This window comes from Lutra lutra, chromosome 2 (assembly GCF_902655055.1).
Source record: "Lutra lutra chromosome 2, mLutLut1.2, whole genome shotgun sequence".
Taxonomy (NCBI): Eukaryota; Metazoa; Chordata; class Mammalia; order Carnivora; family Mustelidae; genus Lutra; species Lutra lutra.
This window is the reverse complement of record NC_062279.1, coordinates 99,883,592-99,907,599: the sequence shown is the minus strand read 5'-3', so window position 1 is coordinate 99,907,599 and position 24,008 is coordinate 99,883,592. Positions and strand designations below refer to the sequence as shown.

At 45.1% G+C, this 24,008-nt stretch overlaps 1 protein-coding gene across 3 annotated transcripts in view; it reads left to right on the top strand.

Moving 5' to 3' along the window:
• Window positions 1-24,008, top strand: part of TSPAN5 (tetraspanin 5) — a 171,495-nt gene that overhangs the window by 121,536 nt on the left and 25,951 nt on the right. For 2 of the 3 annotated variants that reach the window (XM_047718036.1, XM_047718038.1), the window contains exon 2: window positions 16,927-16,977. The exons of the other annotated variant lie outside the window; for it this stretch is intronic. In XM_047718036.1, the coding sequence (XP_047573992.1) occupies window positions 16,927-16,977 (51 nt within the window). The remainder of the gene's footprint in view (window positions 1-16,926; window positions 16,978-24,008) is intronic. 3 annotated transcript variants of the gene reach the window in all.

The following is a 24,008-nucleotide window of genomic DNA, read 5'->3' as shown; positions in this document are numbered from 1 at the left end:
CTGAAGGCTGACACTTAACTGAGCCACCCAGGCACGGGGACATATATTTTACATACGAGATGAGTTTCATGAAGCAGTCCTTCATCTTACCTCATGAAATACATCCTCTTCTGTTTCACTGAAGAAGGAAATTCTGGTCTTGACCCATTAAACTGCTATCAGCAGGTTTTCAGATCTGGTTGAAAGACACTAATCTAGAAAGGCTCTTCCCCTCCATTTCTTGAAATTCTATCCTTCCCTCGAGACCTATACCCTCCTGTGAAATCTTCCCTCATCTTGGCATCCTGTGACCTTCTCTGAACTAAGCATTTTTCTGTCTCATTGATGGCATTTACGGCAAATTGGCTTTTATGTTAATTATTGATTTATAACTTATTTCTGTGACTAGATGGCAAGTGCCATTGGGCTTGGTCCCTGTGGTCATTTATCAGCCTGTGCAGGTGGGGGAGGGGGTCCTTCCTCCTTCCCCCCACTGAAGCCCTCTGAGGGGTTTGTTAAGAAATCATGTAGTGTCTTGGCTGCTACGCTCCCCTTACACTGACCTTTGAAAGCCATAAAATCAGCGGTGATGTGGAGGGGTGATGTGGGGGGTGGGGAGCTTCTTGCCATGACTGCTGCCTAGATTGGCCATTTCATCGGTTGGGCTGCCTCGGATTCCTTGTGTATGTGGAAAAGAGCGCTATCAGGTTGGGGTTGTGATTCTAGCTTCTAAATAGAGTCTCCATTTCCCTTTTCCTGACATGACTGGATCTCAGAGCCTTCTTTAAGCTCCAGTGGTATGTGAGCCAAGACCTCGCAACCGCTGTCTTCCTGCCGAAGCACAGCCTGGATCTGGAACCCTTGAGCTTTTGCACCGTGGAACCCAGGATGATTTTAGCCCAGGAGACCTCGATTTTATCCTACCAGACAGTTGGAGATGGGCTTCCGTGTGTGTTCGCTCCTCTGTAGACCCTGGGTGTGAGGGGGAATCGTACACGGTATTGCTCATGCGGAGCCTTTCTTCTTCAAGGAAAAAAAAAATACTACATAGGCCAAGAGAGAATGTTGGTATCTTAACTAAACCCCCTCTCTCACACCCGGAGCCCAGTTTGGAGATCCTGACTAATGATGGGATTTAGAGACATGCAGGACCCATTTTATGTTTACACAAATTATTTACCCAAAAGTCGATCTCTTTAAAGGAACAGATTCGATTTAAGAAAGTTATTTCTTTCTCTTTTAAATCTTATTTTGGAAGCTTGACTGAAATAGTAAAGATACCAAAGAACTATCTTTGCAGTAATGTAAATGAACAAATCTAGACCCAGCAACGTCCGTCCTGGGACAATACATGGATAAAATACATTCCAGACTTAAAAACAAATTACTCATCACTGCTTGCTTCATTAGACGTTAAGGAAACACACTGATGACGACATAATAAAATCCAGTTAAAGTTACTGATGCACGGTCTTTATAATGACTTTCTTTTTAAAGAGACTGATGGACCTTTGGGTTTCTATAGAAAATCTGTTCATGCATAGGCAGTTTTTTACTCTTTTGAGCATCAAACACTTCTGGGGACTTATGAAGTGAGTTCAGCATAATTCGGTGCTCAGAGAATTTGCAGACATGCTTCCTTATTTAGGCTCTCTCCCATCCAGTCTGCTATTTCGCAGAGCTCAAATGTATGTCCAAGGAAGCAGGATTTGTCTTAAAGGAGATTTGGAGAAAAACTTCCTTCAGTATTTAAAGTGCTTCACAGAGTCATGTTCACGTGGAAGTCCATTCTGAGAGGAGGAAGTTAAAATCAGGTGGCTGATTTTGTGTGGCTGGCTGAACGCCCATCTGATAGGATTGGCATGGAGAACTAATTAATCACCCAGGGTCTCCTCATTCACTAATCACATGGCATGAAACTTCCCGGCTGGCTGAGGCTCAAGGGCAAACCGTGGGCTTCCAGCCAGCTGATTTTCCATAAGCATTATGGTACCTCTAAATTAATGTGAACCTCATATATGCTGTCAGTGGTTTACTTTCCTGTGGTGACCCTCTCTGGTGAAACAGCTTCACTGAAATCTCATATGGAGAATGAAAAGAAGTTCCTTGCAAAGTTGGGTGGGGGGAGGGTGATTTAGAATCCTCTTCATAATCTTTCTTCCCATACTGTTTTGGTTCTGATAAAAATCTGCGGTATGAATTGAATAATGCACAGATGATATGGTAATTACCTTTTGTTGTCTGAAGAGCAAGCCTATAGGATGCTTAAAGACTTTTTCCTGACATTTGTTATTGCAGTAATAGTGTGTTTATTGAGCGCATGCTGTGTACAAAACACAGGCCTTAATTCGTTAGTTCTCACGTCCCTCCTGTGTGGATGCTGTTACTGCCTCCATTTACAGGTAAGAAAATTGAGAGCCTGTCAGTCTGTCTAGGGTCACATCTGATAGATGCTGCAGCCCAGAGTTGAACCGTGGTTTGTGGCCACAGGCCGTGCTCCTTTACTGTATTTCAGTGCCTTTATACTCTCCCTTTTAGCTTGATATCAGTGGCCCTGGTCTTTAAAGATACCATTCCTGTTTCTGTACTGGATTTTTACACTCATCTGAATTAATCATTTTAGAAGCACGTTGATCTTGAGGACGTTGTTTTATGCCTTCAGATCATTTTAATATGCACCTTTGTTCAGAGAACAGAAAGTGGTGGGGATCTTCAAACCAGAGGAGATAGGCGCAGCTTATTCATAAATCACTCACGCTGTTGTTCATCTTGAGACGCTTCCAGACAATTGTAATAGAAGAGGAAAATTCCAGAGAGCACATACATGGGTCACTTCCAAGGCAGTGCCTGTCAAGAACCCGCCTTCTGTCCTGAAGCTGTGAATGGTTTGGCTGCCGCCTGTCTTGTATGCAAATTAATTTCCAAGAGTTTGTGTAATAAACTCTTACATAAAAGAGTGATTTGTCAAAACCCATTTCCCTTGTTAAAAATACCTAACTAGGGAGAACAGGTTGGTATTTAGGGGTTTATATGGGTTCTGTGTTAAGCCAATACTTTTCCTCTTTGTATGCAGTGCTGATGTTCTCGGTTGAAAAGAATCCATTCCGTTTCTTTTTATAGTGTCATGAAAAGTTGGAAAGAGGAAAAACTGAGCTGAACATACAGAAATGGTGCCTTCAGTCTGCCCTTTTGTTTTCAGGCATTCCCCCCTCCCCATCTTTTGTGAGTCATTGAGCCAGTAAGACTGATCAAAGATGCCTCCGTGTATAGAACATTTATATGTGGAGGTTTATTTGTCATCCACAACAAAGGACTAATTGCCTCTAGGCCTTCTTTCACATGATAATCAATGGATTTGGATCTCCTGGGTGTGCTCCATGTATCCCGCATCCATCTCTCAAGATGTTTTAGGTTTTGATTGAATATAAAGCATCAAAAAGATGACATCAACCCAGTAAAAATATTAAGGGGATTTTAAGCACAACTGTGGAGATGTAAAAATGTTCTTGCTTGATTTGGTCAGAATTGTGAATTTTCTGATAGCTATTCAGAAGGCCACATGACATTTCTAGGATGAAGCATGTTTCTCAAATTTTAGCACTTCAAAAGGCCCATTGGGAGAAAATTCAGTTTTCATTTTAACATGAACTTGAGGTCCTCAAAGATTATTTCTTAGATGCCTATGTTACAAATGTTATCAATAAGATTTTAAGGAAACATTCTGAATTCTAACGAGGAGTTGTGTACTCTGAATACGGTCTCTTCTAGTGACTTTGCCTAAATGGGGAGAGAGAGAGAGAGAGAGAGAGAATGTGTGTGTGTGTGTGTGTGTGTGTGCGCGCGCGCGCTCGTGCTTCCCACACGCTGGGGACAGACAGGTTAGGCACTATTATTCTGCTCAGTCTATATAATGTCATAAGAACTGCAGTCACGTTCTCCTGGTGTTCTTTAACAAGTATTTCCAATAAGGTTCAGTATTAACCAAAATTTACCTGAAATATGCAGTTATTTCTTAGGAGTGCAATAATTATAGTCAAATGGGAATACTTCAATGAAAGAATTCTGCATTGACTAAAGACATCTGTTTAGTAACCGTCACTTTTCCCCCAGAAAATGAATAGACGTCATTATGTTTCTTAGAAAAGAAAGTGGATTATATTGGCAAGACAGAAGAAAATACAAAATTTTAAAACCTATAGATAACGTGGACACAGAGTATTTTGCATTAAGTTAAGTAGGAGAAAAAAAAAGTATCCTCACCTCTGCCTTCTCGGAGCTGACTTCCAGTAGGGCAGAGCAGAGCAAGACATGGGTGCTAGAGACCAGTCTGTTGGGTGAGAGGGAAACACCAGCTCCTCTTCTGTAAAACAAGAACACCGAATGTCAAGAACTGTGAGAGGTCTGAGATTTTGCCCTACCTGCCAGCTAACATGTTACCTTGCCCCACTGTCATGGCTGCTGACAGAGGCACCAGACTCCAGAGTCCGAGACCTAGGACATTATCAATCACACCTTATTCATAGCCAGAGTAGCAATATTTTTCATACTCTTTTCCTGAGCTCCAGTTTCCAGAGGGTGATGCGGAGAAGGCCAGTTGATCACTCTATACAGAACGAGCCGTGTTACAGGTCCCGAATTTAGGGAACCCAAAACTTTTATACTTGGCGGTAAGCCTGCCTGATCCTTTGCAGGATCTCTGTAAGGACACACGGTCTGTCTTCCAAGGCTGTCTGCTGTACAAATTTCCTCGAAGGCAGACTGAAACCAACGACTCACTTGTAATTCCAATCAGTTCCTCCCCCGTAAGAAGAGCAAAGACTTGAGGAAATGAGCTCCCAACACAAAATACTCTGGTATTTTCCATGAACGATTAGTGTGCACGGATTCTTAAGGGCTGTGTGTGGGCCAGATGACATGGCCAGAGGCTACAGAGTGCGACTCACCCTGTTGTTTTAACAGGTGGATAAAATGTGATATTTTAATCACATCATGTATCTACATAGCCTAGCCTTTTCAAAATGTCTTCCTTTGTATTGGATCACCACAGTCCTGGGGAGCTGGGGCAGAGAGTAGTCTTCTCACTTTACGCTCCAGGAAACTGTTGTTCGGTTACTTGGCCAGATTCACACAGCTAGTTAACATCGTGGTTGGCACTCCTCACACCCAGTCTGTTGGTCTTGGAAGCACATTGCATAACTGTTTCCCTTTGGACTCCTATGCAAGGTGAAGGATGTTACCGGCTGCTATAGAGGTGACCCCAGGCCAGTCCCAAGTTCCTTTTTTGGTCGGTGCCGTACCTCCCAACCAATCTTGGGTCTTGCCCAGTCACACCAGGCACTGGGATTGTCTGGTGATGGTGCCAGTGGTGTCCAGAGTCAGGAAACTAGTCTGAAAGAAGGGAAGTTACTTTCTGTAATGTTTTCTTGTTGTTCTAAGTTTTATTTTCCATTTGAATGAACATGAGCAGTCTCTGCTGTTTCGGCCCCTTTCTCTGCCAGACTTCACAGATAAGTAGAGGTGATGGATTTTCCTTCTGTGGGCTTTGGTGACACCTCCCTTTTGTAATTCTCACCACCCCTCTGTCTCCTCCTTTGCAGTCTCTCCTTCAAGTTCCCTTCTGTGTACCTCCGCACAAATCTCAGTGTTCTCTAGGACAATGTGTTGGCTGTCTTCTGCACAAAGTCTTTATGTGACCTCAGCAATAACCACAAGAACATTTAGCGAGCATGTTTTGTGTGCTAGGCACTTTGCATAGCACCTTGGGTGCGTATCTCATTCTGTCTTCCCAGTGACCCAACAGACGGATACTGTGAATCTCTGGGTTTTATAGAGGAAGAAACAGAGAACTGAGAGGTTCGTCGTCCAAATCTAACCTAAGTTTGCCTTGGGAACGACCTTGCTGACCAGCCTCTCGGTCCTCACATGTCTGTGCCTGGACATTTTCACTTGAGTGCTTGAAAGTGAGCTCTAACATTGGTCTTGCTCCCTTACCAGTATTCCTAACTCCAGACTTGATGCTGTGGCCTATCCAGTTGCTTAAAGTGAAGAACTTGGACGTTTTCTTAGATTCTCTTCTCTTCCCTGCCTCCCGCAAACAGTTCCCTAATTCACTTGACAGACATTTAAGATTTGCTGTGAAGCACACATTGTGCTAAGTTTGGGGGGCTACAGAATGAACTAAACAGATAAAACCCCCTGCTCCCATGAGGCTTGTTTTCATGGAAATGACTATCTCCCTTTTCTACATTTGGACATTGAGCACTAGGGAGGGTAAGTGACTTGCCCGGGGTCACATGTTTAGGTTTCAAACCCAGGCATTCTGATTCAAGGAACCACATGGTCTTAGCCTTAACACTGTAAGCTTGCTGTCACGATATCCCATAGGGTCTTCCCCTTAATCTCTTCTGTCTTCATCTTCTTGCCACTGCCACTGCCTTTGGGGCTGGTGTCCTCATTACTAAGATTACTGCAGTAACCTCCCAACTCGAGTCACTCATTGGCTGCAGTCTTACCTCCCTTTGGCTCATTCTCCATGGTGTACTGGAATGATTTTTCTAAAATGCAGTCTGATCCTGTCACCGTTTTCACTAAAACCCTTGGTTGGCTTCACCTAGCTTGGTGGTGCCTTGGTTTCCCCAAGACACAAATACCTGCATGGACTAGGCACCTGCTTAGCAACCTCTAGCCCAGAGGTTCTCAGACTTTACCATGTGTCACCGTTACCTGGAGGGCTTGTTAGAACGGGCTTTTTGGGCTGCACCCCCAGAGTTCCTGATGTGGTAGGTCTGGGGCCACCCGAGAAATGCATTTCTAGCAAGTTCCTGGGTGATGCTGGAGTGGGACCCACACGTGGAGGAGCACTGCTTGCCAGGGCCCGAGCTGATGATCTCTGCTCCAGCTCCAGAAGCACTTGCCCGCTCTGAGGGACATGCTCTTTCCGGCTCCGAACCGTCTGCTGGAGGTGGTCTTCCTGTCTCCTTTCCTCTAGAACACGGTTCAAGTGTCCCTTCCTGGGAAGCTTCCTCTGACCCCTGGGGATCCCCTGGCTGCCCCTGTGTTTCTATGGCAGTGTGTGTCTGGGAAGGCTCCACTCCCTGAGCCTACTGTGGTTTCCCTTGTTTGTTTCCTACTCACTCTGCCCACCCCACCTCCCCTGCCAGTTAGCTCCTTGGGAAAGAAGATCATCAGTTACATTTTTCACCTTTCTATCCCCCGCATCTACCAGAGTGCCCAGTGCATATCAGAGAGACTTAGCAAATGAATTGAATCATGTAATCCTACTTGTGCTTTAAAAAAGAGTAATCCTGTTTCAAGTTTCATTTGCCTTAACCTTTAAATCTTGCCCGAGATGTTTTCTAAAACCTGAAGATGTCTCAGCACTACACTGTACACATCTGAGAGTCTTAGACATTGAAGGCTGCCATTAGCTGCAACCCCCAGCTCGACTGTTCTCATACAACAGCAGAAACTCATTCCCGCCAAGGCTGATGTTTGTAGATAATGTAACTTCTCATGCCTGTGGTTTGAAATACTTGAGTTATCCCTCCATTCTCCTCAGCCCTTAGAACCTCTGTCTGGTCTGTTCTTAGCCTTGGCTTGATCTAATCAGGGGGTTACAGATGGAAGAGCCCAGGCAATGTAAGCCTTGCTTTTGCCGAGACAAAGATTAGTGGGCTGTAATTCACAGCTTCCCTCTTTCCATCCAGACTTGCATCGCTTAATCCCTCACGTTCCTTTCTCTGTGCCTGCATTGCCTGCGGAATTTCCAAGAAGAGTATAGGTTTTATTGCCCGCAGAGCCCTCCCCTTTTCTCTCCCTTCCCAGCTCACGTTACTAGTTCTTGCCAGGAAGTGAAGTTCCAGTCTTGAACAAAGGAATTTCCGAGCAAGATTGCACCTGGGTTGCAGACATGTCTTCAAGGGGGCGCTTTGGCCTTCTCTTGGTGTGGTACAAGGTCAGAGGCAGAGAGCCCTTGTGCCCTTTCTGGGAAACCGGGAGGCATGAACACAGGAACCATGCAAGAGGCTCCTCCCTGCTCCCTCTTACCCTTCCTCCAGGCTCTTGCTTTGGGAACCATTTCTTGGGCTCTGACTGTCCTGCTTCCAGAACTCAACAAGCAAGCAGAGGGCAGCTCGCTCTTTTCTTTCATGGAGTCATGCGGCTGAATGATGTATTCCTTCTTCCACCGGTGACCACAGCTTTACTGAGTAGTTCAGAACCACTGGAGATCCTAGTGGGTTATTTGGAAAGGAGCACCAATCACCCTCTGCCACGTCTTCATTAGTCCCCAGAGCACCGTTGTGCTCATGCCCGTTCTGCACACTTTACTGTTAACACGAACTAAGCCCGAAGGAAATTAATACAGTCTCTTATTTATTGTCTTAGGACTCTCTTGGTTGTAAGTAACAGAAAACCCCCAAAGTAGCTTCAGCTAAGATGGGAGTGGGGGAGGCGTATCCTAAGGACCCAGGGCACTGCTTGGAACCCAGGATCGGGAAGTGCAGCCCTGGATCCTGGGGATAAGGAGCAGGATTGGAAGTTGCTCTTGGCATCTCTCCTACTTTCTCCATCAGGTGCTTTCTTCACTGCACCCTGATCTGTTCTAGCATCAGGGAGACCGGGGCTAGCAAAAATCACTGTGTCCAGTACCTGATTCCTCGGAAAGAGAGACTCCTGTCTCAGCCTAGTATTTGCTGGAACGACTCTTCCTGAGCCACATGTCCCTCCTTGGTCAACTCATCAGTCTAGAGAGGGGAGTGGGGAGTGGCTCTCCTTCACAAACAGGGGTGCAGGGGCCCATCCTTGTGGGTGGGGGGCCGGTTTTCAAAAAGGAAGGGTGTAGATTGAGAAGCTACCCCAACCTCAGTTTGGTTATAATTTATATCCCACGTTCTTGCAGAAGAATTCTCTTTTTATAAGAGGGCGTAATGAAACCAAAACGCATTTTCAAAGGAGATAACACAAAAACAAGGAGGGCTAAAGTTAGGGAGAGGGACGATGCATCAGGAAGCCCCAGTGGGAAGAAACTTACTTTAACGTGGGATTTCAAAATTAGTAGGTATTTAAAATCTGGGTCCGTGCATACCCCCAAATTCCTGAGTCAGATTGCTAAGATAAATAGAAAAGATCTTAAATTAAACATGATCTCAGTATTCTGACTAGAGTTTATTAGTTTCTTTTAAGTGCACAGGCATGCCTGTATACACTGTTCTGGGAGGGATCACCCAGCCGAGATCAGGGGAAGGAGATGATTAATCGGAGGGCAGTGCTTCCGCCCCCTCGACTGGGCCCAGGTGCTCTGGGTCACACAGCCCGAGTCACTTCTGCAGTCTGAGCCCAGATTGTGTCACCCCTTCACAATCCCCCCGGGTGGGTGAATGTCAGCAAGGGTCCAAGTGGCAGGGGATGCAGAAGTTCAGAAGAGAAAGGCTTTGGATCACTGTGAATGAGAGGTTTTCTCCTACTTAGAGGAGGCAGGCGGAGAACCACGTGAGGAAGGGGAGGCGCTAATATGCAGAGTACTGACGCACCGGGGGCGTCACAGGCTCTTGGCATGCCACCCAGTCACACACGATCACATGGACCCCGACAGTCATTTGGTGCGTTTCCTTAGGTGCCCTTGTTGTCTCCATGGGGCTCTAGGAAGTCAGGAACCCTTCCAGTGCTGCTTTATCTCCCAGAAGAGATCCCAGTCATCACTGGGGCTTCAGAGCCTCACCCCATCTGACTCCTGTTGCGTCTGCCACGGGGCCCTGCCGGGCTGCTTCTTTGCAGCATCCCCCACCCCCCCCCCGCCCCGTATCTGCCAGTCCACTCCCCATCTTCGTGTTTTTTCCTTATGCCTAGCTTGCTTCAGGGAGGTTTGCCTTGGCTGCTGCATTTTAATATTGAAGCCGCTCCTCCCACCTTGAGGCACATTCAGTCCCTTTGTGCTGCTCTCCCTTTCCCACCCGTGCTTCTTACCTTTTCAAATTCTGTATAATCTACTCATTGCTGTTTCTTTGTATCGCCTTTCCCTCCCAGTCCAGCCCAGCTAGAACGTCCGCCCCATAAGAGCAGGCACTTTGGTCTGTTTTGTTTCCTGATTTATCCCAACACCCCCCCCACCCCCCCCCCCACCCCCCCACCCCCCCCACCCGAGCGCTGCCTGGCTCATAGGAGAGGCTCAGATATGTGTTAATGAACGTTGAGCCTCTCCCCAGATCACACAGGCTTGGAGCCCTGGCAGCCGGGCCCGGCGGGCGATGTGTGTTCAGGTGTTCAGACCACATGGAGGCTGTGGGAGCCGAGTGACGTGAGAGGGTGACCCTGCCTCAGATGGGGAATGTCCTGTTTACAGGTTTGAGCTTTATCGGTCATGCCATCTTGTCATGAGGATTCCGGACAGTTTGAGTGCACCAGCTGGGACCCAGTGGCAAAATTGGGATTGACTTTCTGGGTATTGAATTTTCTGCCAGCCCAGGCTGACTCCTCTGACGAAGCAGGAATTATGCCCAGAGGCTTTTTATTCCTAATATCAACCCTTGCCCTAGAAAGACACCCCTAGAAAGACATGGTGTCTTTCTAGGACACAAATATTTGGCACACTTGTGTGGACTGTTCGTCCCCCCACCCCTGCCTGCCCCCACCTCATCCCTGTGAGAACTGAAGTGTTGGTCACACAAAAGTGTCAGCAAACACCTAGTGAAAAAAATACCTGTGTTGTAGTTTAAGGAAAATACTTTTTTTTTTTTTCTAAAGATACTCTTTCCTCTCTTCTGTGCCAAATGTTTTCAATGAATCTCTCCTGTTTATTCAGGCAGAGCTTAAAGTTTTTTTTTTTTTTTTAACTTGATCAGAATGTCGAAGGAAGAAGAGTTCCTTCTATTGTTATTCTGGATAATATTTCTGAGGCTCTAATTTAGGTGAACAGATTGACCTGATCTTGATTTTCCTCTGTCGTGTTTACCTTGCTGCATTGTTATTTTGAGTCTGTTCACGGGATGCTGGGCAGATGCCATTGACGTAATTGCTGTTTTTTTAAGCAAAGAGGATTGAAAATGTCTATTTCAGAGTTGCCTGTGACCTTTAATGTACACCTGTACATAACTGCTTCCTTTTACGAATAAAAGTGGGGAGAGGTAGATGTGCATATAGACTTTAAATAACTTATTTTTTTAAGTATACAAGCTGAAATATGCTCCTTTAAAAGAGAATTCAGATAGCAGGCAAAATACAGTAAAAGAAAGCTGTCCTCCAGAAATGCCACTAGATCTTAGGCTAGTTAAGAAATTGGCACCTGAGATTTATTTCTGTCAGGACATAAGATGGATATTGAAGGGCTGCTGTCTCCATGTGGAAGACACCAAAAACAGGAATTAACCCTAACACCTCCCTCTCACTCCTTCACCTTTGCCCCCCCCTTCACCATATCAAGCCATTACTGGAAATGTCAGTTTTACTTCCAAATAGTCTCAATTCCATCTTTTTCTTCACATTTCCATCCTGGATACAGTCAGGTATTGTCTGGGTGATTAAAGCTGCCTCCCTCCAGTCCCTGTGTGTCCATTTTGGACTCTCTCATCTTTTCTGCAGCCCAAATCTGATAAAGGCCTTGTCCTTACCCCATCCCAGTCCACTACACACAGATAGCATTTAGAAGGCTTCCTGTCACTCTTAGCATAATGACTGAACTCCTTAATGTGCCTTATGGGGCCCTGCGTGACATGGTCCATACTCATGTCACTAATGACAAACCTGCCACTTTCCCCCCATTCTTCACACACCAGTCACACCAATCACCTTTTAGACCTTTTTACTTGCTATGTTCCTCTCACCACAGGACCTTTGCACATTTTCTTCTGACTTTCTGAAATACTCTTCATGTATTCATGCCAAGTCATATTCTCATCTTTCAGACCCCAGTTCCTACCTCCCTGACATAGGGAAACCCTCCTGGACTGCGCTCTGGGTCAGGTCTTCCTCTTTTGTCTGTATTGACCTTAGTTTCTTCTCCTTAATAGCTCCATCCAGAGCAGTTTTGTCTTTTATGCTTTATTTGCTTAAAATCTCTCTCTCACTGGACTGTATGCTCACTGGGGAAAAGGATTGTATCTGTATTTATCACAAGAGAAAAGTAGTACCTAGCACAAAGTAAGAACTTAAAATATGCAAAGTGGTATGTGGATGGATGAGTGGCTTCTTAAGTTGTCTGTTGTACTAATTAGAATGGACACTGTTCTACTTCCAAGGTGTTGGAGGCTCAGCTCTGACTGAATCAACAGATAGAAAAAGAGATCTGTTCACAGTCCCCAAAATGGGGCAGATGTGTCCCTCTTGGTGGAGAAGCCCAGTTGCTCTGCTCACATCCTGGGGCCATTTTCCTTTCTAGCTTTTCCTGAGTGTCCGCTCTGCTGGCTTTTGTTCTGTTGCACCCAGCCGGCTTCCGGCTTCCGTCAGTGTGCCCCTCTGTGTCCGCTTAGGGCTATTCTCCATTCCAGTCCATTTTCCATTCCAGTTAGGAATACAGCCCTTTGCCTTGAATGCCTGGAAACTAAAGGGGTGGTTTTGAGTCTTAGGACAAGAGTCTTAGGAAAGTACTAAAATATTTTTGAGTTTGGGCTGAGGACTCAGATCTCCTGAGCAACACAACTTAAAGTTCCTGAGATAAAGTTTCCTTACCTATAAAATGGGGATAATATTAAGTAACTTTAGTAATATATTCTATTTTATTCGAAATAGCCAAAGTTTACAATTTCAACATATAATCAGTAATAAAATAACTACTGAGGATTTTCCATTCTTTTAGTTTAAATTAAGTCTTTAAAATCCAATATAGGACACCTGGGTGGCTCAGATGGTTAAGCGTCAGCCTTCGGCTCAGGTCATGATCCCAGGGTCCTGGGATCAAGTCCCTCATCAGGCTCCCTACTCAGCGGGGAGCCTGCTTCTCCCTCTGCCTCTCTCTCTCTCTCTGTCTCTCATGAATAAATAAATAAAATCTTTTAAAAATATAAAATAAAACCCAATGTGTGTCTTACACATATTAGCACATTTTGGTGTGCACTGGCCATGCTTGGAATGCTTGGTAGCTAGTGGCTCCTATATTAGGCAGTGCTGTCTTAGTGAATTCGTATAAAACACAGTGCCTAGTTCTTACTTAGCATTGAACAGATGTTGGCAAAATTATTGTTACTCATTTAAAACATCGAAAATTGTGTGGTCAGATATTAGTACTGCATGTTTGCATATACTGCCACATGGGAAGAGGCCTCAGATCTGCTGTGGTTTTTTACACCCGCCCCTCCCACCTTTTTCAAAGGAATGATGAGTTGACTTTAAGAAGTGTTCCTCCCCGTTGCCTGGAAGTTGGCCTCAAGGTATCAGAATGAGGTCAGTTTGGTGGTTTACGGTCAACTTTTCTTCTAGAGGTGGGAAAGGGGAAATTCAGCGAGCCTCCAGTGCTGCGTGCCTGTCTCTGTTTTTTGGCTCTTTTCTGTTTAATTACTTGAAGCTGGAACAACTCAATTTTAAAACAAAACATATGGGCTGAGAGTAATTGGGAGGACATTTGCTAGTGATGTAGCAGCAAAGGTATGCAGTTGAGGCCCCGGCCCAGGGCCGCTTGCTTAGGTATCGAGTGCTTTCCTTCACTTCACTGTGTTTTGTCTTCTTAAACCTTGTTTGGAGAGTCACAGTTAAAGCAGGAAGTCTTAGAGCAAGATTGTAGAGGAAATTGTCCGTGAGTCTTCTTTAAATTCTGATGCTTTCCCCCTCTCCTCTTGGTGGAAAATCACGGGTTTCCAGTCTGTTTATATGATTTGTGAAGGAAAAGGGGTTTTCCAAGTGCCCAGAAGAGAGGAGAGCTTCATACAAAGAGGACAAAGTTGGCTCATTGTTGAATTTCTCTGTTCTTCTAGGTTACTCTGTGTCTGACCTGCACAGGGGAATTTCTGTTCTACAACCAGTCCTTGTGTGAAGGCAAGGTTCTCATTGTCTTACCTCTTCAAGTCCACTTTGCCTGCTGGGGGGAGGAATATACGATGTCCTCGTCCTATCGTGTAATTCTAATCTAAATGCCTCTACTTTCTACCCCATGGGGGCAAGTGGGAAATTTTGGGGACTGGTAAGAATGCGTAGTTTGATGTCAGTCTCCTCTTGGTTCCCATCTCTGCTGCATCATTCAGTAGTGATTGCAACCCTGTAAGCTTCATTCTTCCCTTTCTTAAAATGGGGTTAATGACAGTGCCTATTCCCCAATAAAATTGTGGTAAAGCTTAAAAGAGACAGTGCAGACAAAGCACTAATGGGCACAGTGCCTGTCCAGTAATAAGAAATAAATGTTAGTGATTAGACAGGAGCCTTCCATGGGAACCTGTCCCCCCGGGAGGAACAGAGCTGACTGAGATGACGGTGTTGGAGTACTGCATCAGGGAAGGTGGTTGACTAGTGTCCGTGAAGAGCTTCTGTTTTGAGAAGGCGAGGCTTTTCACTGGGATGAGTTTCACATCAGTAGGTGTGAAGTCAAGCACTCTGTGATTTCGAGGTCTGATGGGATGCTGTGTCTGCCCTTCTGGCTTATTACCGTATCGAGCCTAGGACCTCTACATATGAAAGTAACACGCTGAATTGCTCTGCTTTTGTACTAGAGTCCCAAGTATCTTGGAGTCATTTGGGGGGACTGGTGCATTTGTCGTTTTCCATCAGAAACATAAAGGGACACTTTGACTGGGGCCGTAGAGGGACCAACCATAGTTTTCTGTCGGGACATTTACAACGACTCTTTCTAAACACTTTCCAAACCTCTGAGAGCAAGAGCAGGAAGAAAGGGGTCTTCTGTTTTTGTCAAATCAAGGGCGTGCTGCAGCTTCTTTATCTAGGGGTTCCGAAGGTGTTAGATGTGGTTCACTACAGAGTCTGATAATTGGCAGGAGATTCAGGAAATTCTGCCTCTAAAAACACAACCAGATTTTCAGGGCAGTCAGCCTTCTCTCTTTTTTTGTTTTGTTTTGTTTTGTTTTTCCCAGTCCCACCTTTCCCCTCTGCTCTTGGTGTCTGCCCCCCCCCCCCCCCCCTCAGCCTCCCTTGGATTGATGAGCTGATGCGCACAACATGTCAGCTCCCCCTGCTGCGAATGAAGACCTCGCCAAGTGGACAGCTCTCAGATTTCCCCAGAACGGCAAAGAAGAACCACCCGCACTCCCGTCTTCTCTGTGCGGCCCTCTCAGTGCACAGCTTCCCTGACATTTAATTTAATCAAGATGTTAGTAAAATAAACAGGGTGCGCTGCTGCCGTCAGATTGAAACTGCTCGTTAACCTGCCTGCTCTCCTTTCACTTCAGTGTTTGGGAAGGAAATTCCGAGTTCCTCTTGGTAATGAGGATGAGGAATAAGATGTGTCCTTGCTCATGGCCAATTATACCCGGTCCTGACCACTGGGCTCTGAGGGGGGTGGACAGCCCTGTACAATGTGTCATCAAAGATAGGACACCCTGATTACAAGACCTGCTATTATTTTAGGTAAAGACAAGGGGAAAAGACTGAGATACCATTGATTTTAAGACCTGTCCTGATTTCAGACGTGTTAAAACGTGTACGGAAATGTGTATCCTGAGCAGATAGAATACAGTGACAACTAAGTACAGTAGGGAGTCCCCCTGGGTACTGCTTGCTTGCCCCCCCCCCCCCCCCCCCCCCCCCCCCCCGCCAAGCACAGCTCAGGGGCAGCACTGTGGGGTTGTGGTTGGGAAGAGGAGACAGCTCCGTGGTGGGTGCCCCTTTATCTCACTGCAGTGTTCGTGTGCTCCTGGGTCTACACGAAGTTACAGCACTGAGGGGAGACCAGGCCGAGCTGTAGAAGCCCTTCTCAAGGACGATAGAAGTCATTTAAGTTTCTGAAAAATGGAAGAATCCAGGACTTTTCTTTGGGTCATGTTGGACTTTGTAAGATTCGTGTTACCTTTGGAAGAAGTTGTAAAGAGTGTGGTGCTCTGCCTGCCTTCTTCCCGGCCCATTCCCAGCGGTATGATGGTGTAGAGAGGATCACCGGCTTTTTTCTGTTCGTATCCCTCATACTCTATTTTCTAGTGAGCTCCGGGTTTGGATTTATAGGGGCAGGAACTATGCCCTCTCCTACACTGAAAGGCAGCCTTAGACATTATTAATAACTTAGGTTTTACTCAAGGTTCTACCTAATTATTATCCTTCATAATATCAGTGACTTGGAAGCACCTGCATATTCCAACCCTTCTTTTTAAATAACTTAAATTTTTTTTTTGTTTTTCTAGCTTTATTGAGATAGAATTGACAGATAAGATTATAAGATATTTAAAGAGTACATCGTGGTGATTCGATATGTATATATGTTGTGAAGGGGTTCCCCACCCTTGAGGTAACACATCCATGACCTCGGTGTGTGACATCATTCCGTTCCTTTAGAGGAAGTTAGTTTTACAAGACAGTGTTACCAACTGTAGTCATGGTGTTTACATTATATCCTCCGACCTTATTCATCTTATAACTTGTACCCTTTTGCTAACCTTTCAGTATTTCCCCCCTGCCCCTGGCAACCACGTTTTTACTTTGTTTCTATGAGTTCGATTTATTTATTTAGATTCCACATGTAAATGATACCATGTGGTATGTATCTCCTCTGTCTGGCTTATTTTACTTTGCATAAAGCCCTCCAGGTTCATCTGTGTTGTTGCAAATGGCAGGATTTCCTTCTTTTCTAAGGTTGATTCCTATACCACGTTTTCTTTACTCAGTTCTTCTTCACGCTTAATTTTAATCAAGGTGATTATGGTATTTGTTTTTCTGTCAAAGGCTGTCACTCAGATTTTAGACAAGAGTATTTCTCAGCCTGGTACAGTGACGGAAGAGTTGGCTGAGAACTTTACTTGTATTTGTATTAGTAAAAACATAGCATTTACCCTTCCACTTAACACCCTTTTTTTTTCTTTCTTTCAGTTTTTGGGAATAGCATTTCTTGGAATTGGACTGTGGGCGTGGAATGAAAAAGTAAGTTGATGCATCCATTTTGGTTGCTAGAGGTTGCACATTGTACTACACTTTGTCTCCTTTTCCTCTGACAGCTGCAGACTATAAAGAAACATGGTTCTTTCATGAAAGAAAGTGTTCTTGGAAGATAATGTCATAGTTCTAAGGCTCCTTAGGAATAAAGACTAAATCAGTCATTATATCAAAATAATTACAAAAGTAACAATACATGTGCGTGACAGAGATCGTGTGTTGAAATTGTGTCAGTTAGCTGGAAGTAACCTATTTTTGTGGAACATTTCCTCACTCTGGCACAAGAATTTCAGTAATGCTTATAAATATCACCAAACCACCTGCCGCCTTCTCTCTCTCTTTCTCTCTCTCTTTTAACCCTTTAAGAGATTACTCAGGCCATAAAGATCATTTTTCTTTTCCATGTGAGCATTACATAATGAGCTATTAGCATGTTGCATGAAAGAAGCTAGATATAATTCATGTTTGAAAATCAGACAAACTTCACGTTAATACTAAAGAACGTGACTACTTGTCTCTGATTGAAAGTATCCAGGAATGTTCAGAATTTATGAGCAAATCCAACATACAGTATTTATGATTATAATATTTATGTCTTTATGAGCAAATATAGTATTTCCTAGGAATTATTTCCTCAATATTTCCTAGGAAATAGTCTGGAAATATGGAGGAGCATATTCTAGGCTATGGTGAACACAATGTTCTGGACAGTTGATGCTCTACACAACACGCTCATGACCCCCCCCCCCCCCCCGACCCTGTGTCCAGTTCTCTGCCTTACTTCCCCTCTGTACCTTTTAATTGTTTTTTGACAAGTTCTACTGAGACCAGGCGCTGGACTTCAAAAATTAACAAGAACTGTTTTTTTCTTCCTTCTTTGGGAGTGGAATCCTCGACAGCATTTTATCTCCCACCCTGAGGGAATGAGGGAGCGGGTGGATGGGTGAAAACTCACAGACACAGAGCTTAGCTTCAGTTTTCCAGAAGACCCGTCTATTATCCCTTCCGTATTTCTTGCTTTGACCTTGACCATGGCCTGAAGCCAAGAGTTTCTGTGAGATGTTCTGTGCACCAGGAGAGCAAAAGTAAGAATGTTTAACAAGCAAAACCCCCCTCAGATACCAGTAGGAATTTCTACAAGAAAAAAATGTTCAGATTGCGTCAGATAAAACTCAGAGTAAATCCTGAGTTTTGAAAGTGAACCACCCTCTGTTTATTTACAAAATACCTACATACAGAATGTAAAGTGTTTTATAAAAAACCAACCACCTGCCTGCAACATTCTGAAGCAGGGCAGTGAGAAAGGGAGATAAGTTCCCCCAAACAGATATAATTTGATCTCTAGAAACTTTTATGTTGAATACTCGTCATCTTTTGGAAAAGCGAATCAGTCCCCTTTTTGGCTCATAGATTTGTATTGGTGGAATCTCAGAAATGTTACTTTTAGAAGTCTTCTGATTGGTTAATGATGGATAACACAGCTTTTTATAATCCTCCTTTAATAAGAGTCCGTTTCTATCTGATTTGAAAAGATGTTGGAAGGCATTAAATGAACTAATTGTCTATTGTAGCAATAAACAGACCATTGGTAATTTTGAAGGTTTTTTTTTTTTCTCTTTGTGAAATATAATTACCTTCTTGTTTCATCAGTTGCCCCAAACGTCTCTTCTGTGATAAAATCACAAAATTCTAAAGCTGGAAGGGTCACACAAATATCAGATCAAGGGGGTACTGCGGTCCCTGTTTTGGGGGGAAACAGCAGACCCCTCTTTGTCAAGGCCACTGCCAGTAAATGGGAAGTTTCACTGGAGAGCTGAAGTTACTTGGCCAGTTACCCAGCTACTGTGGAGCAGAACTCTGTAGGCCGGGACCAAGTGGAGGTAGCAGAGGGTAAAAGGACATGGAGGAACCTAATTTGGTGCACATTGGCCACATCTCCACACCCCCTAACCCTCCGTCCCCGCCCCCCCCCCCCCCCCCATGGGACACAGCGGTCAATCATGCAGAACTCCTGTGCCTCTGGGGCCCTGACAGTAGGCAGTTAACTAGCCGAGGACTTCTTCCTGCAACCTTGGATGCTGCCACTTAGATACTGGCTGCCAGTCTCTCTAATTGCAATAGACTCGCACTGGGACGTCTTTAAGATGTCTGTCCGATGACTTCACTCCTCTGCTCCAGTCAGCTGATTTTCCATAGCTCCCTGTGAAGCATAAAGTTGATAACAGCCCCCTTTGGGCCCTTGCCCCAACACCTTTTTTTTTTTTTCCTCCTGCCTCAGTGGTATCTGTGCCTCTGCCCTCACTGGCCCTGCTCTAACCACTGTCCCCTCATGAGTCTCAAGGGACATTTGTCTCCCTTCTGCTCTGAGCGCTCTTTGCCTGGCTGTCACCAGGTTTTGCTCCTTCTCCTCCAAGTCTGGTTCAAATGACCTTCCCGTGGAACCTACATGACTACCCTCCTCTCCACTTGGGACCTGCTTCCTCACACTCAGGTCCATGTGACATGCTGCCTGTTTCCCATTATCATACCTTTCATGGCATGTCCTCAGCATCTTGAACCCTGCCTGACACAGACAGACTCTGGGGAAATGTATTTTCCAAGAAGTGAATTCAAGAAGAGGGATGAACAGTAAATCAGGGTCCCAGAGAAGGGGTAGTGAGGTTGGATGGTGCACAGTGAAGAAATGCACTGGGGTAGGGGGAGGGGGGGACAGCAGGCCAGCAGGAAGGAGAGACAGGGAAAGGCAGCAGTCTTCCCCATGGCAGTCTGCAGGCTCTCTCCTTCCCCTTGGCCTTCACACCCCTATTTCTGGGGTACCTCAGGACACTGGGCAGAGAGTAGGCACTGAGCAGGCCCCTGCACTACTCCCATCCCTGCAGGACTGGCACCCATAATGTGGGGCTATGGAACCTGATCTGCATTGATCCCCTTGGTGACTGACTGCAAAGGCAACTCTGTCAAAGCCCTTTGGGTTAACCACTTCTCAGCTGGACCCGGCCTCAGAGGGGGTGAAATTCTGAGGTGAACCGGAATTTGGCCAAGGGCAGTGGGCAGCATGGTCCTCCTGGGCTGCTAACTCCAGCCTGTGAATCAGTAAATCGCCCCCACCACCCTGTAGGGATGTGGTGACATTTACTTGAAGGAACACCTAGAGATGGATTATTTCCAAACTGGGTCACAGCTGGAAGGATCAGATTTCCTTAGTGGACAAAGCTTTACACGTTTTTATGTGGAATACGGAAACATTCAAGACAAAAATTATTACCCCCCACCCTGTACATACTTAATACCAGGCTGAGCCTTAAACCTAGGGCTAATACTATCATTGGCTTATTTTTTTTTTAAAGACTTTATTTATTTGATAGAGAGAGCAATGGGAGCATCAGGTAGAGAGAGAGGGAGACGCAGACTCCCCACCAAACAGGGAGCCCGATGCTGGGCTCTATCCCAGGACCCTGGGATCATGACGTGAGCCGAAGGCAGACGCTTAACCCACGGAGTGATCCAGGCACCTCTATCTACCATTGACTTTTAGACATAACAATTAAACAACCCATTTCGACTAAATTCTGAATTGACTGTGCAGATGCAAAGGATGACTATGTCTCCAGGGGAAACTGGTTTATGTGCGGTTTTTCAGAGATCATAGGACCTGCTCTTCCAGAAGGAACATTAACAATTTGTAGCATGAATCACCTCTATAACAGGCTTGGCAGTGTCCAGCCATAATAGCATTTATTGAGCACATAGCACAGGACGGGGCTTGTGCTGGACTCTGGGGATGTAATTCCACAGGGAATTTACAGTGTAGGAAGGGTGTGCATATGTATGTGTGTATGTATATATAGATAAACTAGTACATTATAACAAATGCTAATTTGGGGGCATATGTAAGTTTAGCAATTTCTGTGGCAAAATACTCACCACTTTTGTCTCTTTGGGTTCCTCTTAGTGTTTAGAAGACCTTCCTTCTACCAAAGTAGAATCCTGTCCTACTAGTTTTGATTTATGGATTTTAGATCAACCCTATAGGATCCTACAGAGCAAGTCCTTCAGCATGTTGGCCCTCAAGGTATTTGGGGTTGAGGCCTGGTTTCTTGAGTTTCCTGGCTAAACATCTGCTTCTCTCTAGGAATTGGGGGGTGGGGCAGTTGTTCCTTTATCATCTTGGTCTTGCTCCTCTCACCTTTTTCACCCCTACCATTGAGAGGGTGCTTTGGGGCCAGAGTGGGTATAGCTGGGTTATGCCCCTTCTCCTCTCGTCTATTGTCCATGTAGCTTAAGATCCCACTGTTGATCATGGACACTTGCAAATTGGTCTCAGATCCAGCTAAGTGTACCCTTTCCACCTCACGTCTGGCTGATTTTTCAGAATCAGATGTAAGGTTCCATGACCCAGCTGCTGTTACCCAGCACATTACCCATTCCGCTGAGCTTGGTTTTAGCCGTACATTTGGATCAAGCTTCTCCCTCAATTCTTTCTTCTAACTCATGCCTTCCTTTAGCTCCTTGCCCCCCCACCCCCACCTGTGCTGTCTGGGGATTTTCTGATTCAGTAGGTCTGGGGTGGACACTGGGATGCTTTATTTTCACAAGCCTTTTGGATTGTTCTGATTGCAGTCCGTTTTAGTTATCACTGCTAAAAGCCATTGGTATGTTGAGTAGGCTAAGGACAGAGCCCAGTGACATGTCCCTGGAAATTTCCTTGGAGATTGACACTCATTCACTTATATGTGCCCTTGGGTGTCATCAGTCAAGCAGTTTCTAATCCATCTACTTGTCATTATATCAGACTGTTTATCTGCTTCTTATTTTTGTAGACAGACTATATCCTTCACTTTTTCTCTAATTACCAGCCTAGGAACTTGATTGAACCTGGTCCTTTCTTACTGAACCTGTACTAGGTCCTGGAGCACATCACTTTTTCATCTGAGAACTCAGAAACCCTGTCAGTAAAGCAAGGACTAAGGTACGGTTTATCATTTCCCCCTTCTAGAAATGCTTTCTTCACTTGGCTTCCGAGATACCCCACATTCCCAGTTTCCCTGCCTCTCAGGCAATGCCTTCTCATACTCCTTTGCCTGAGGCTTGGCTCTGAGACCTCTTCTCTGTCTTCACTCAGGCCCTAGGCAATCTCATCCCGGCTTGGGGCTTCAAACGCCATCTGTCACGGATGACTTCCCAATTCAGATCTTTGATTGAGACCTTACTATCTCCAGACTTGTGTAGCAGGTACCTTCCCTAGCATCTCCGCTTAAATGTCCAGTGGCTTCTGAAAATCCAAAACAGCACTCCTGATCCCCTCCTCAAAGCTGTTCTTCCCAAATGGTAGTAAATGACAACTCCCTCCTTGTACTTGCTCAGGTTTTCTTGACACTCTTCCTTCTTTCCTTCTCAGACCACATTCAGTCCACTCTGCCTTGAGAAAACATGGGGAATCTCATTTCTTCTCATCACCTCCACTGTTACGCCCTGATTGTAGCTGCTTCCACATCTTGCCTACATGCGTGCAGAAGCCTTCAGTTATTTCCCGGCCTCGACGCTTGTTCCCTTGCTCCTACCCCAGGCACATCTCCACGAAGCAGCCAGAGTGATCCTTTCAAAATATAAGATAGTAGCTAGTGGCTAGTATCAAAGAAACAAGAAGTAACAAATATTGGTGAGGATGTGGAGAAAACGGAACCTTTGTGCCTTATTGGTGGGAATGTAGATTGGTGCGGCCACTGTGGAGACAGTGTGGAGCATCCACAAAAAATTAAAGATGGGAATACTAGATGACGTAGCAATTCCACTGCTGGGTATTTATCTAAGAAAACAGAAAAGATATACGCAGCATGTTCATTGCAGCATTATTTACAGTATCAAGTTTCTGGAAGCAACCTAAGTGTCCACTGACAGGTGAAAGGATAAGGATTTGGTGTATGTGTTATATAATGGAACATTACTCAACTGTAAATAAGGATGAAATCTTAACCATTTGTGACATGGACGAACCTAGAGAGTATTCTGCTAAGTGAAGTAAGTCAGAGAGAGAGAGACGCCTGGGTGGTTCAGTTGGTTAAGTATCTGCCTTTGGCTCAGGTCTTGATCCCAGGGTCTTGGGCTCAAGCCCTGCATCGGGCTCCCTGCTCGGCAGGGAGCTTGCTTCTTCCTTTCCCTCTCCAGCTCCCCTTGCTTGTGCTCTCTCTCTCTCTTTCTCTCTCTGTCATATAAATAAATAAAATCTTTAAAAAAGAAAAAAAAAAAAGCCAGAGAGAGAAAGACAAATGGTGTATGATTTATATGTGGAATCTAAGAAAATAAAACAGATCCTAGATAGAACAAATCAGTGGTTAGAAGGGTAGGAGTGGGGGAATGAGTGATATAGGAGAAGGGCAGTAGAGACACCAACTTGCAGTTATAAGTCACAAGGATGAAAAGTACAGCCTGGGGAATATTGTCAATAATATTGTGATAACTTTGTGTGGTAACAGATGGTAACTAGACTTTTTTTGGTGATTATTTTATAACGTGTATAAATGATGAATCCCTATGTTGTATTCCTGAAACTAGTATCAAATTTAATGTCAACTATACTTAAAAAAAAAAAAAAGTCTCATCACTTCTCTGCTCCTATCCTTCTAGTGAACTCAGTGAGCTTACTGTCTCACTCTATCCCATAGATGTCGTCCCGTTACTAACCTCACTTTCCACCTTGCCCTTTCCTGCTGCTGTTGCCCGCACTGACCACAGTTCTGTTTGTCCAAAATCTCAACTCCCCCTACCGCTATCCCTCTCCTGGGCCCTTTGTCCTTGCTCCTCCCCTACCTGGGATGCTGTCCCCCAGAGGTCCACTTTGGCATTTTTCTTCACTTTCTGATCTCTGATCAAATGTCACCTCCTTCCACAGGCCTTCCTGGCCTATTTAAAGTCACTGCTGTCACCCCATGCCCCTGCCCTCTTTCCCTGCTTCCCTGTGTTTTTCTCCTACGTGTTTTCATAGAATCGAGCACTTCCACACCAGCAAGGGCATTGCTCTC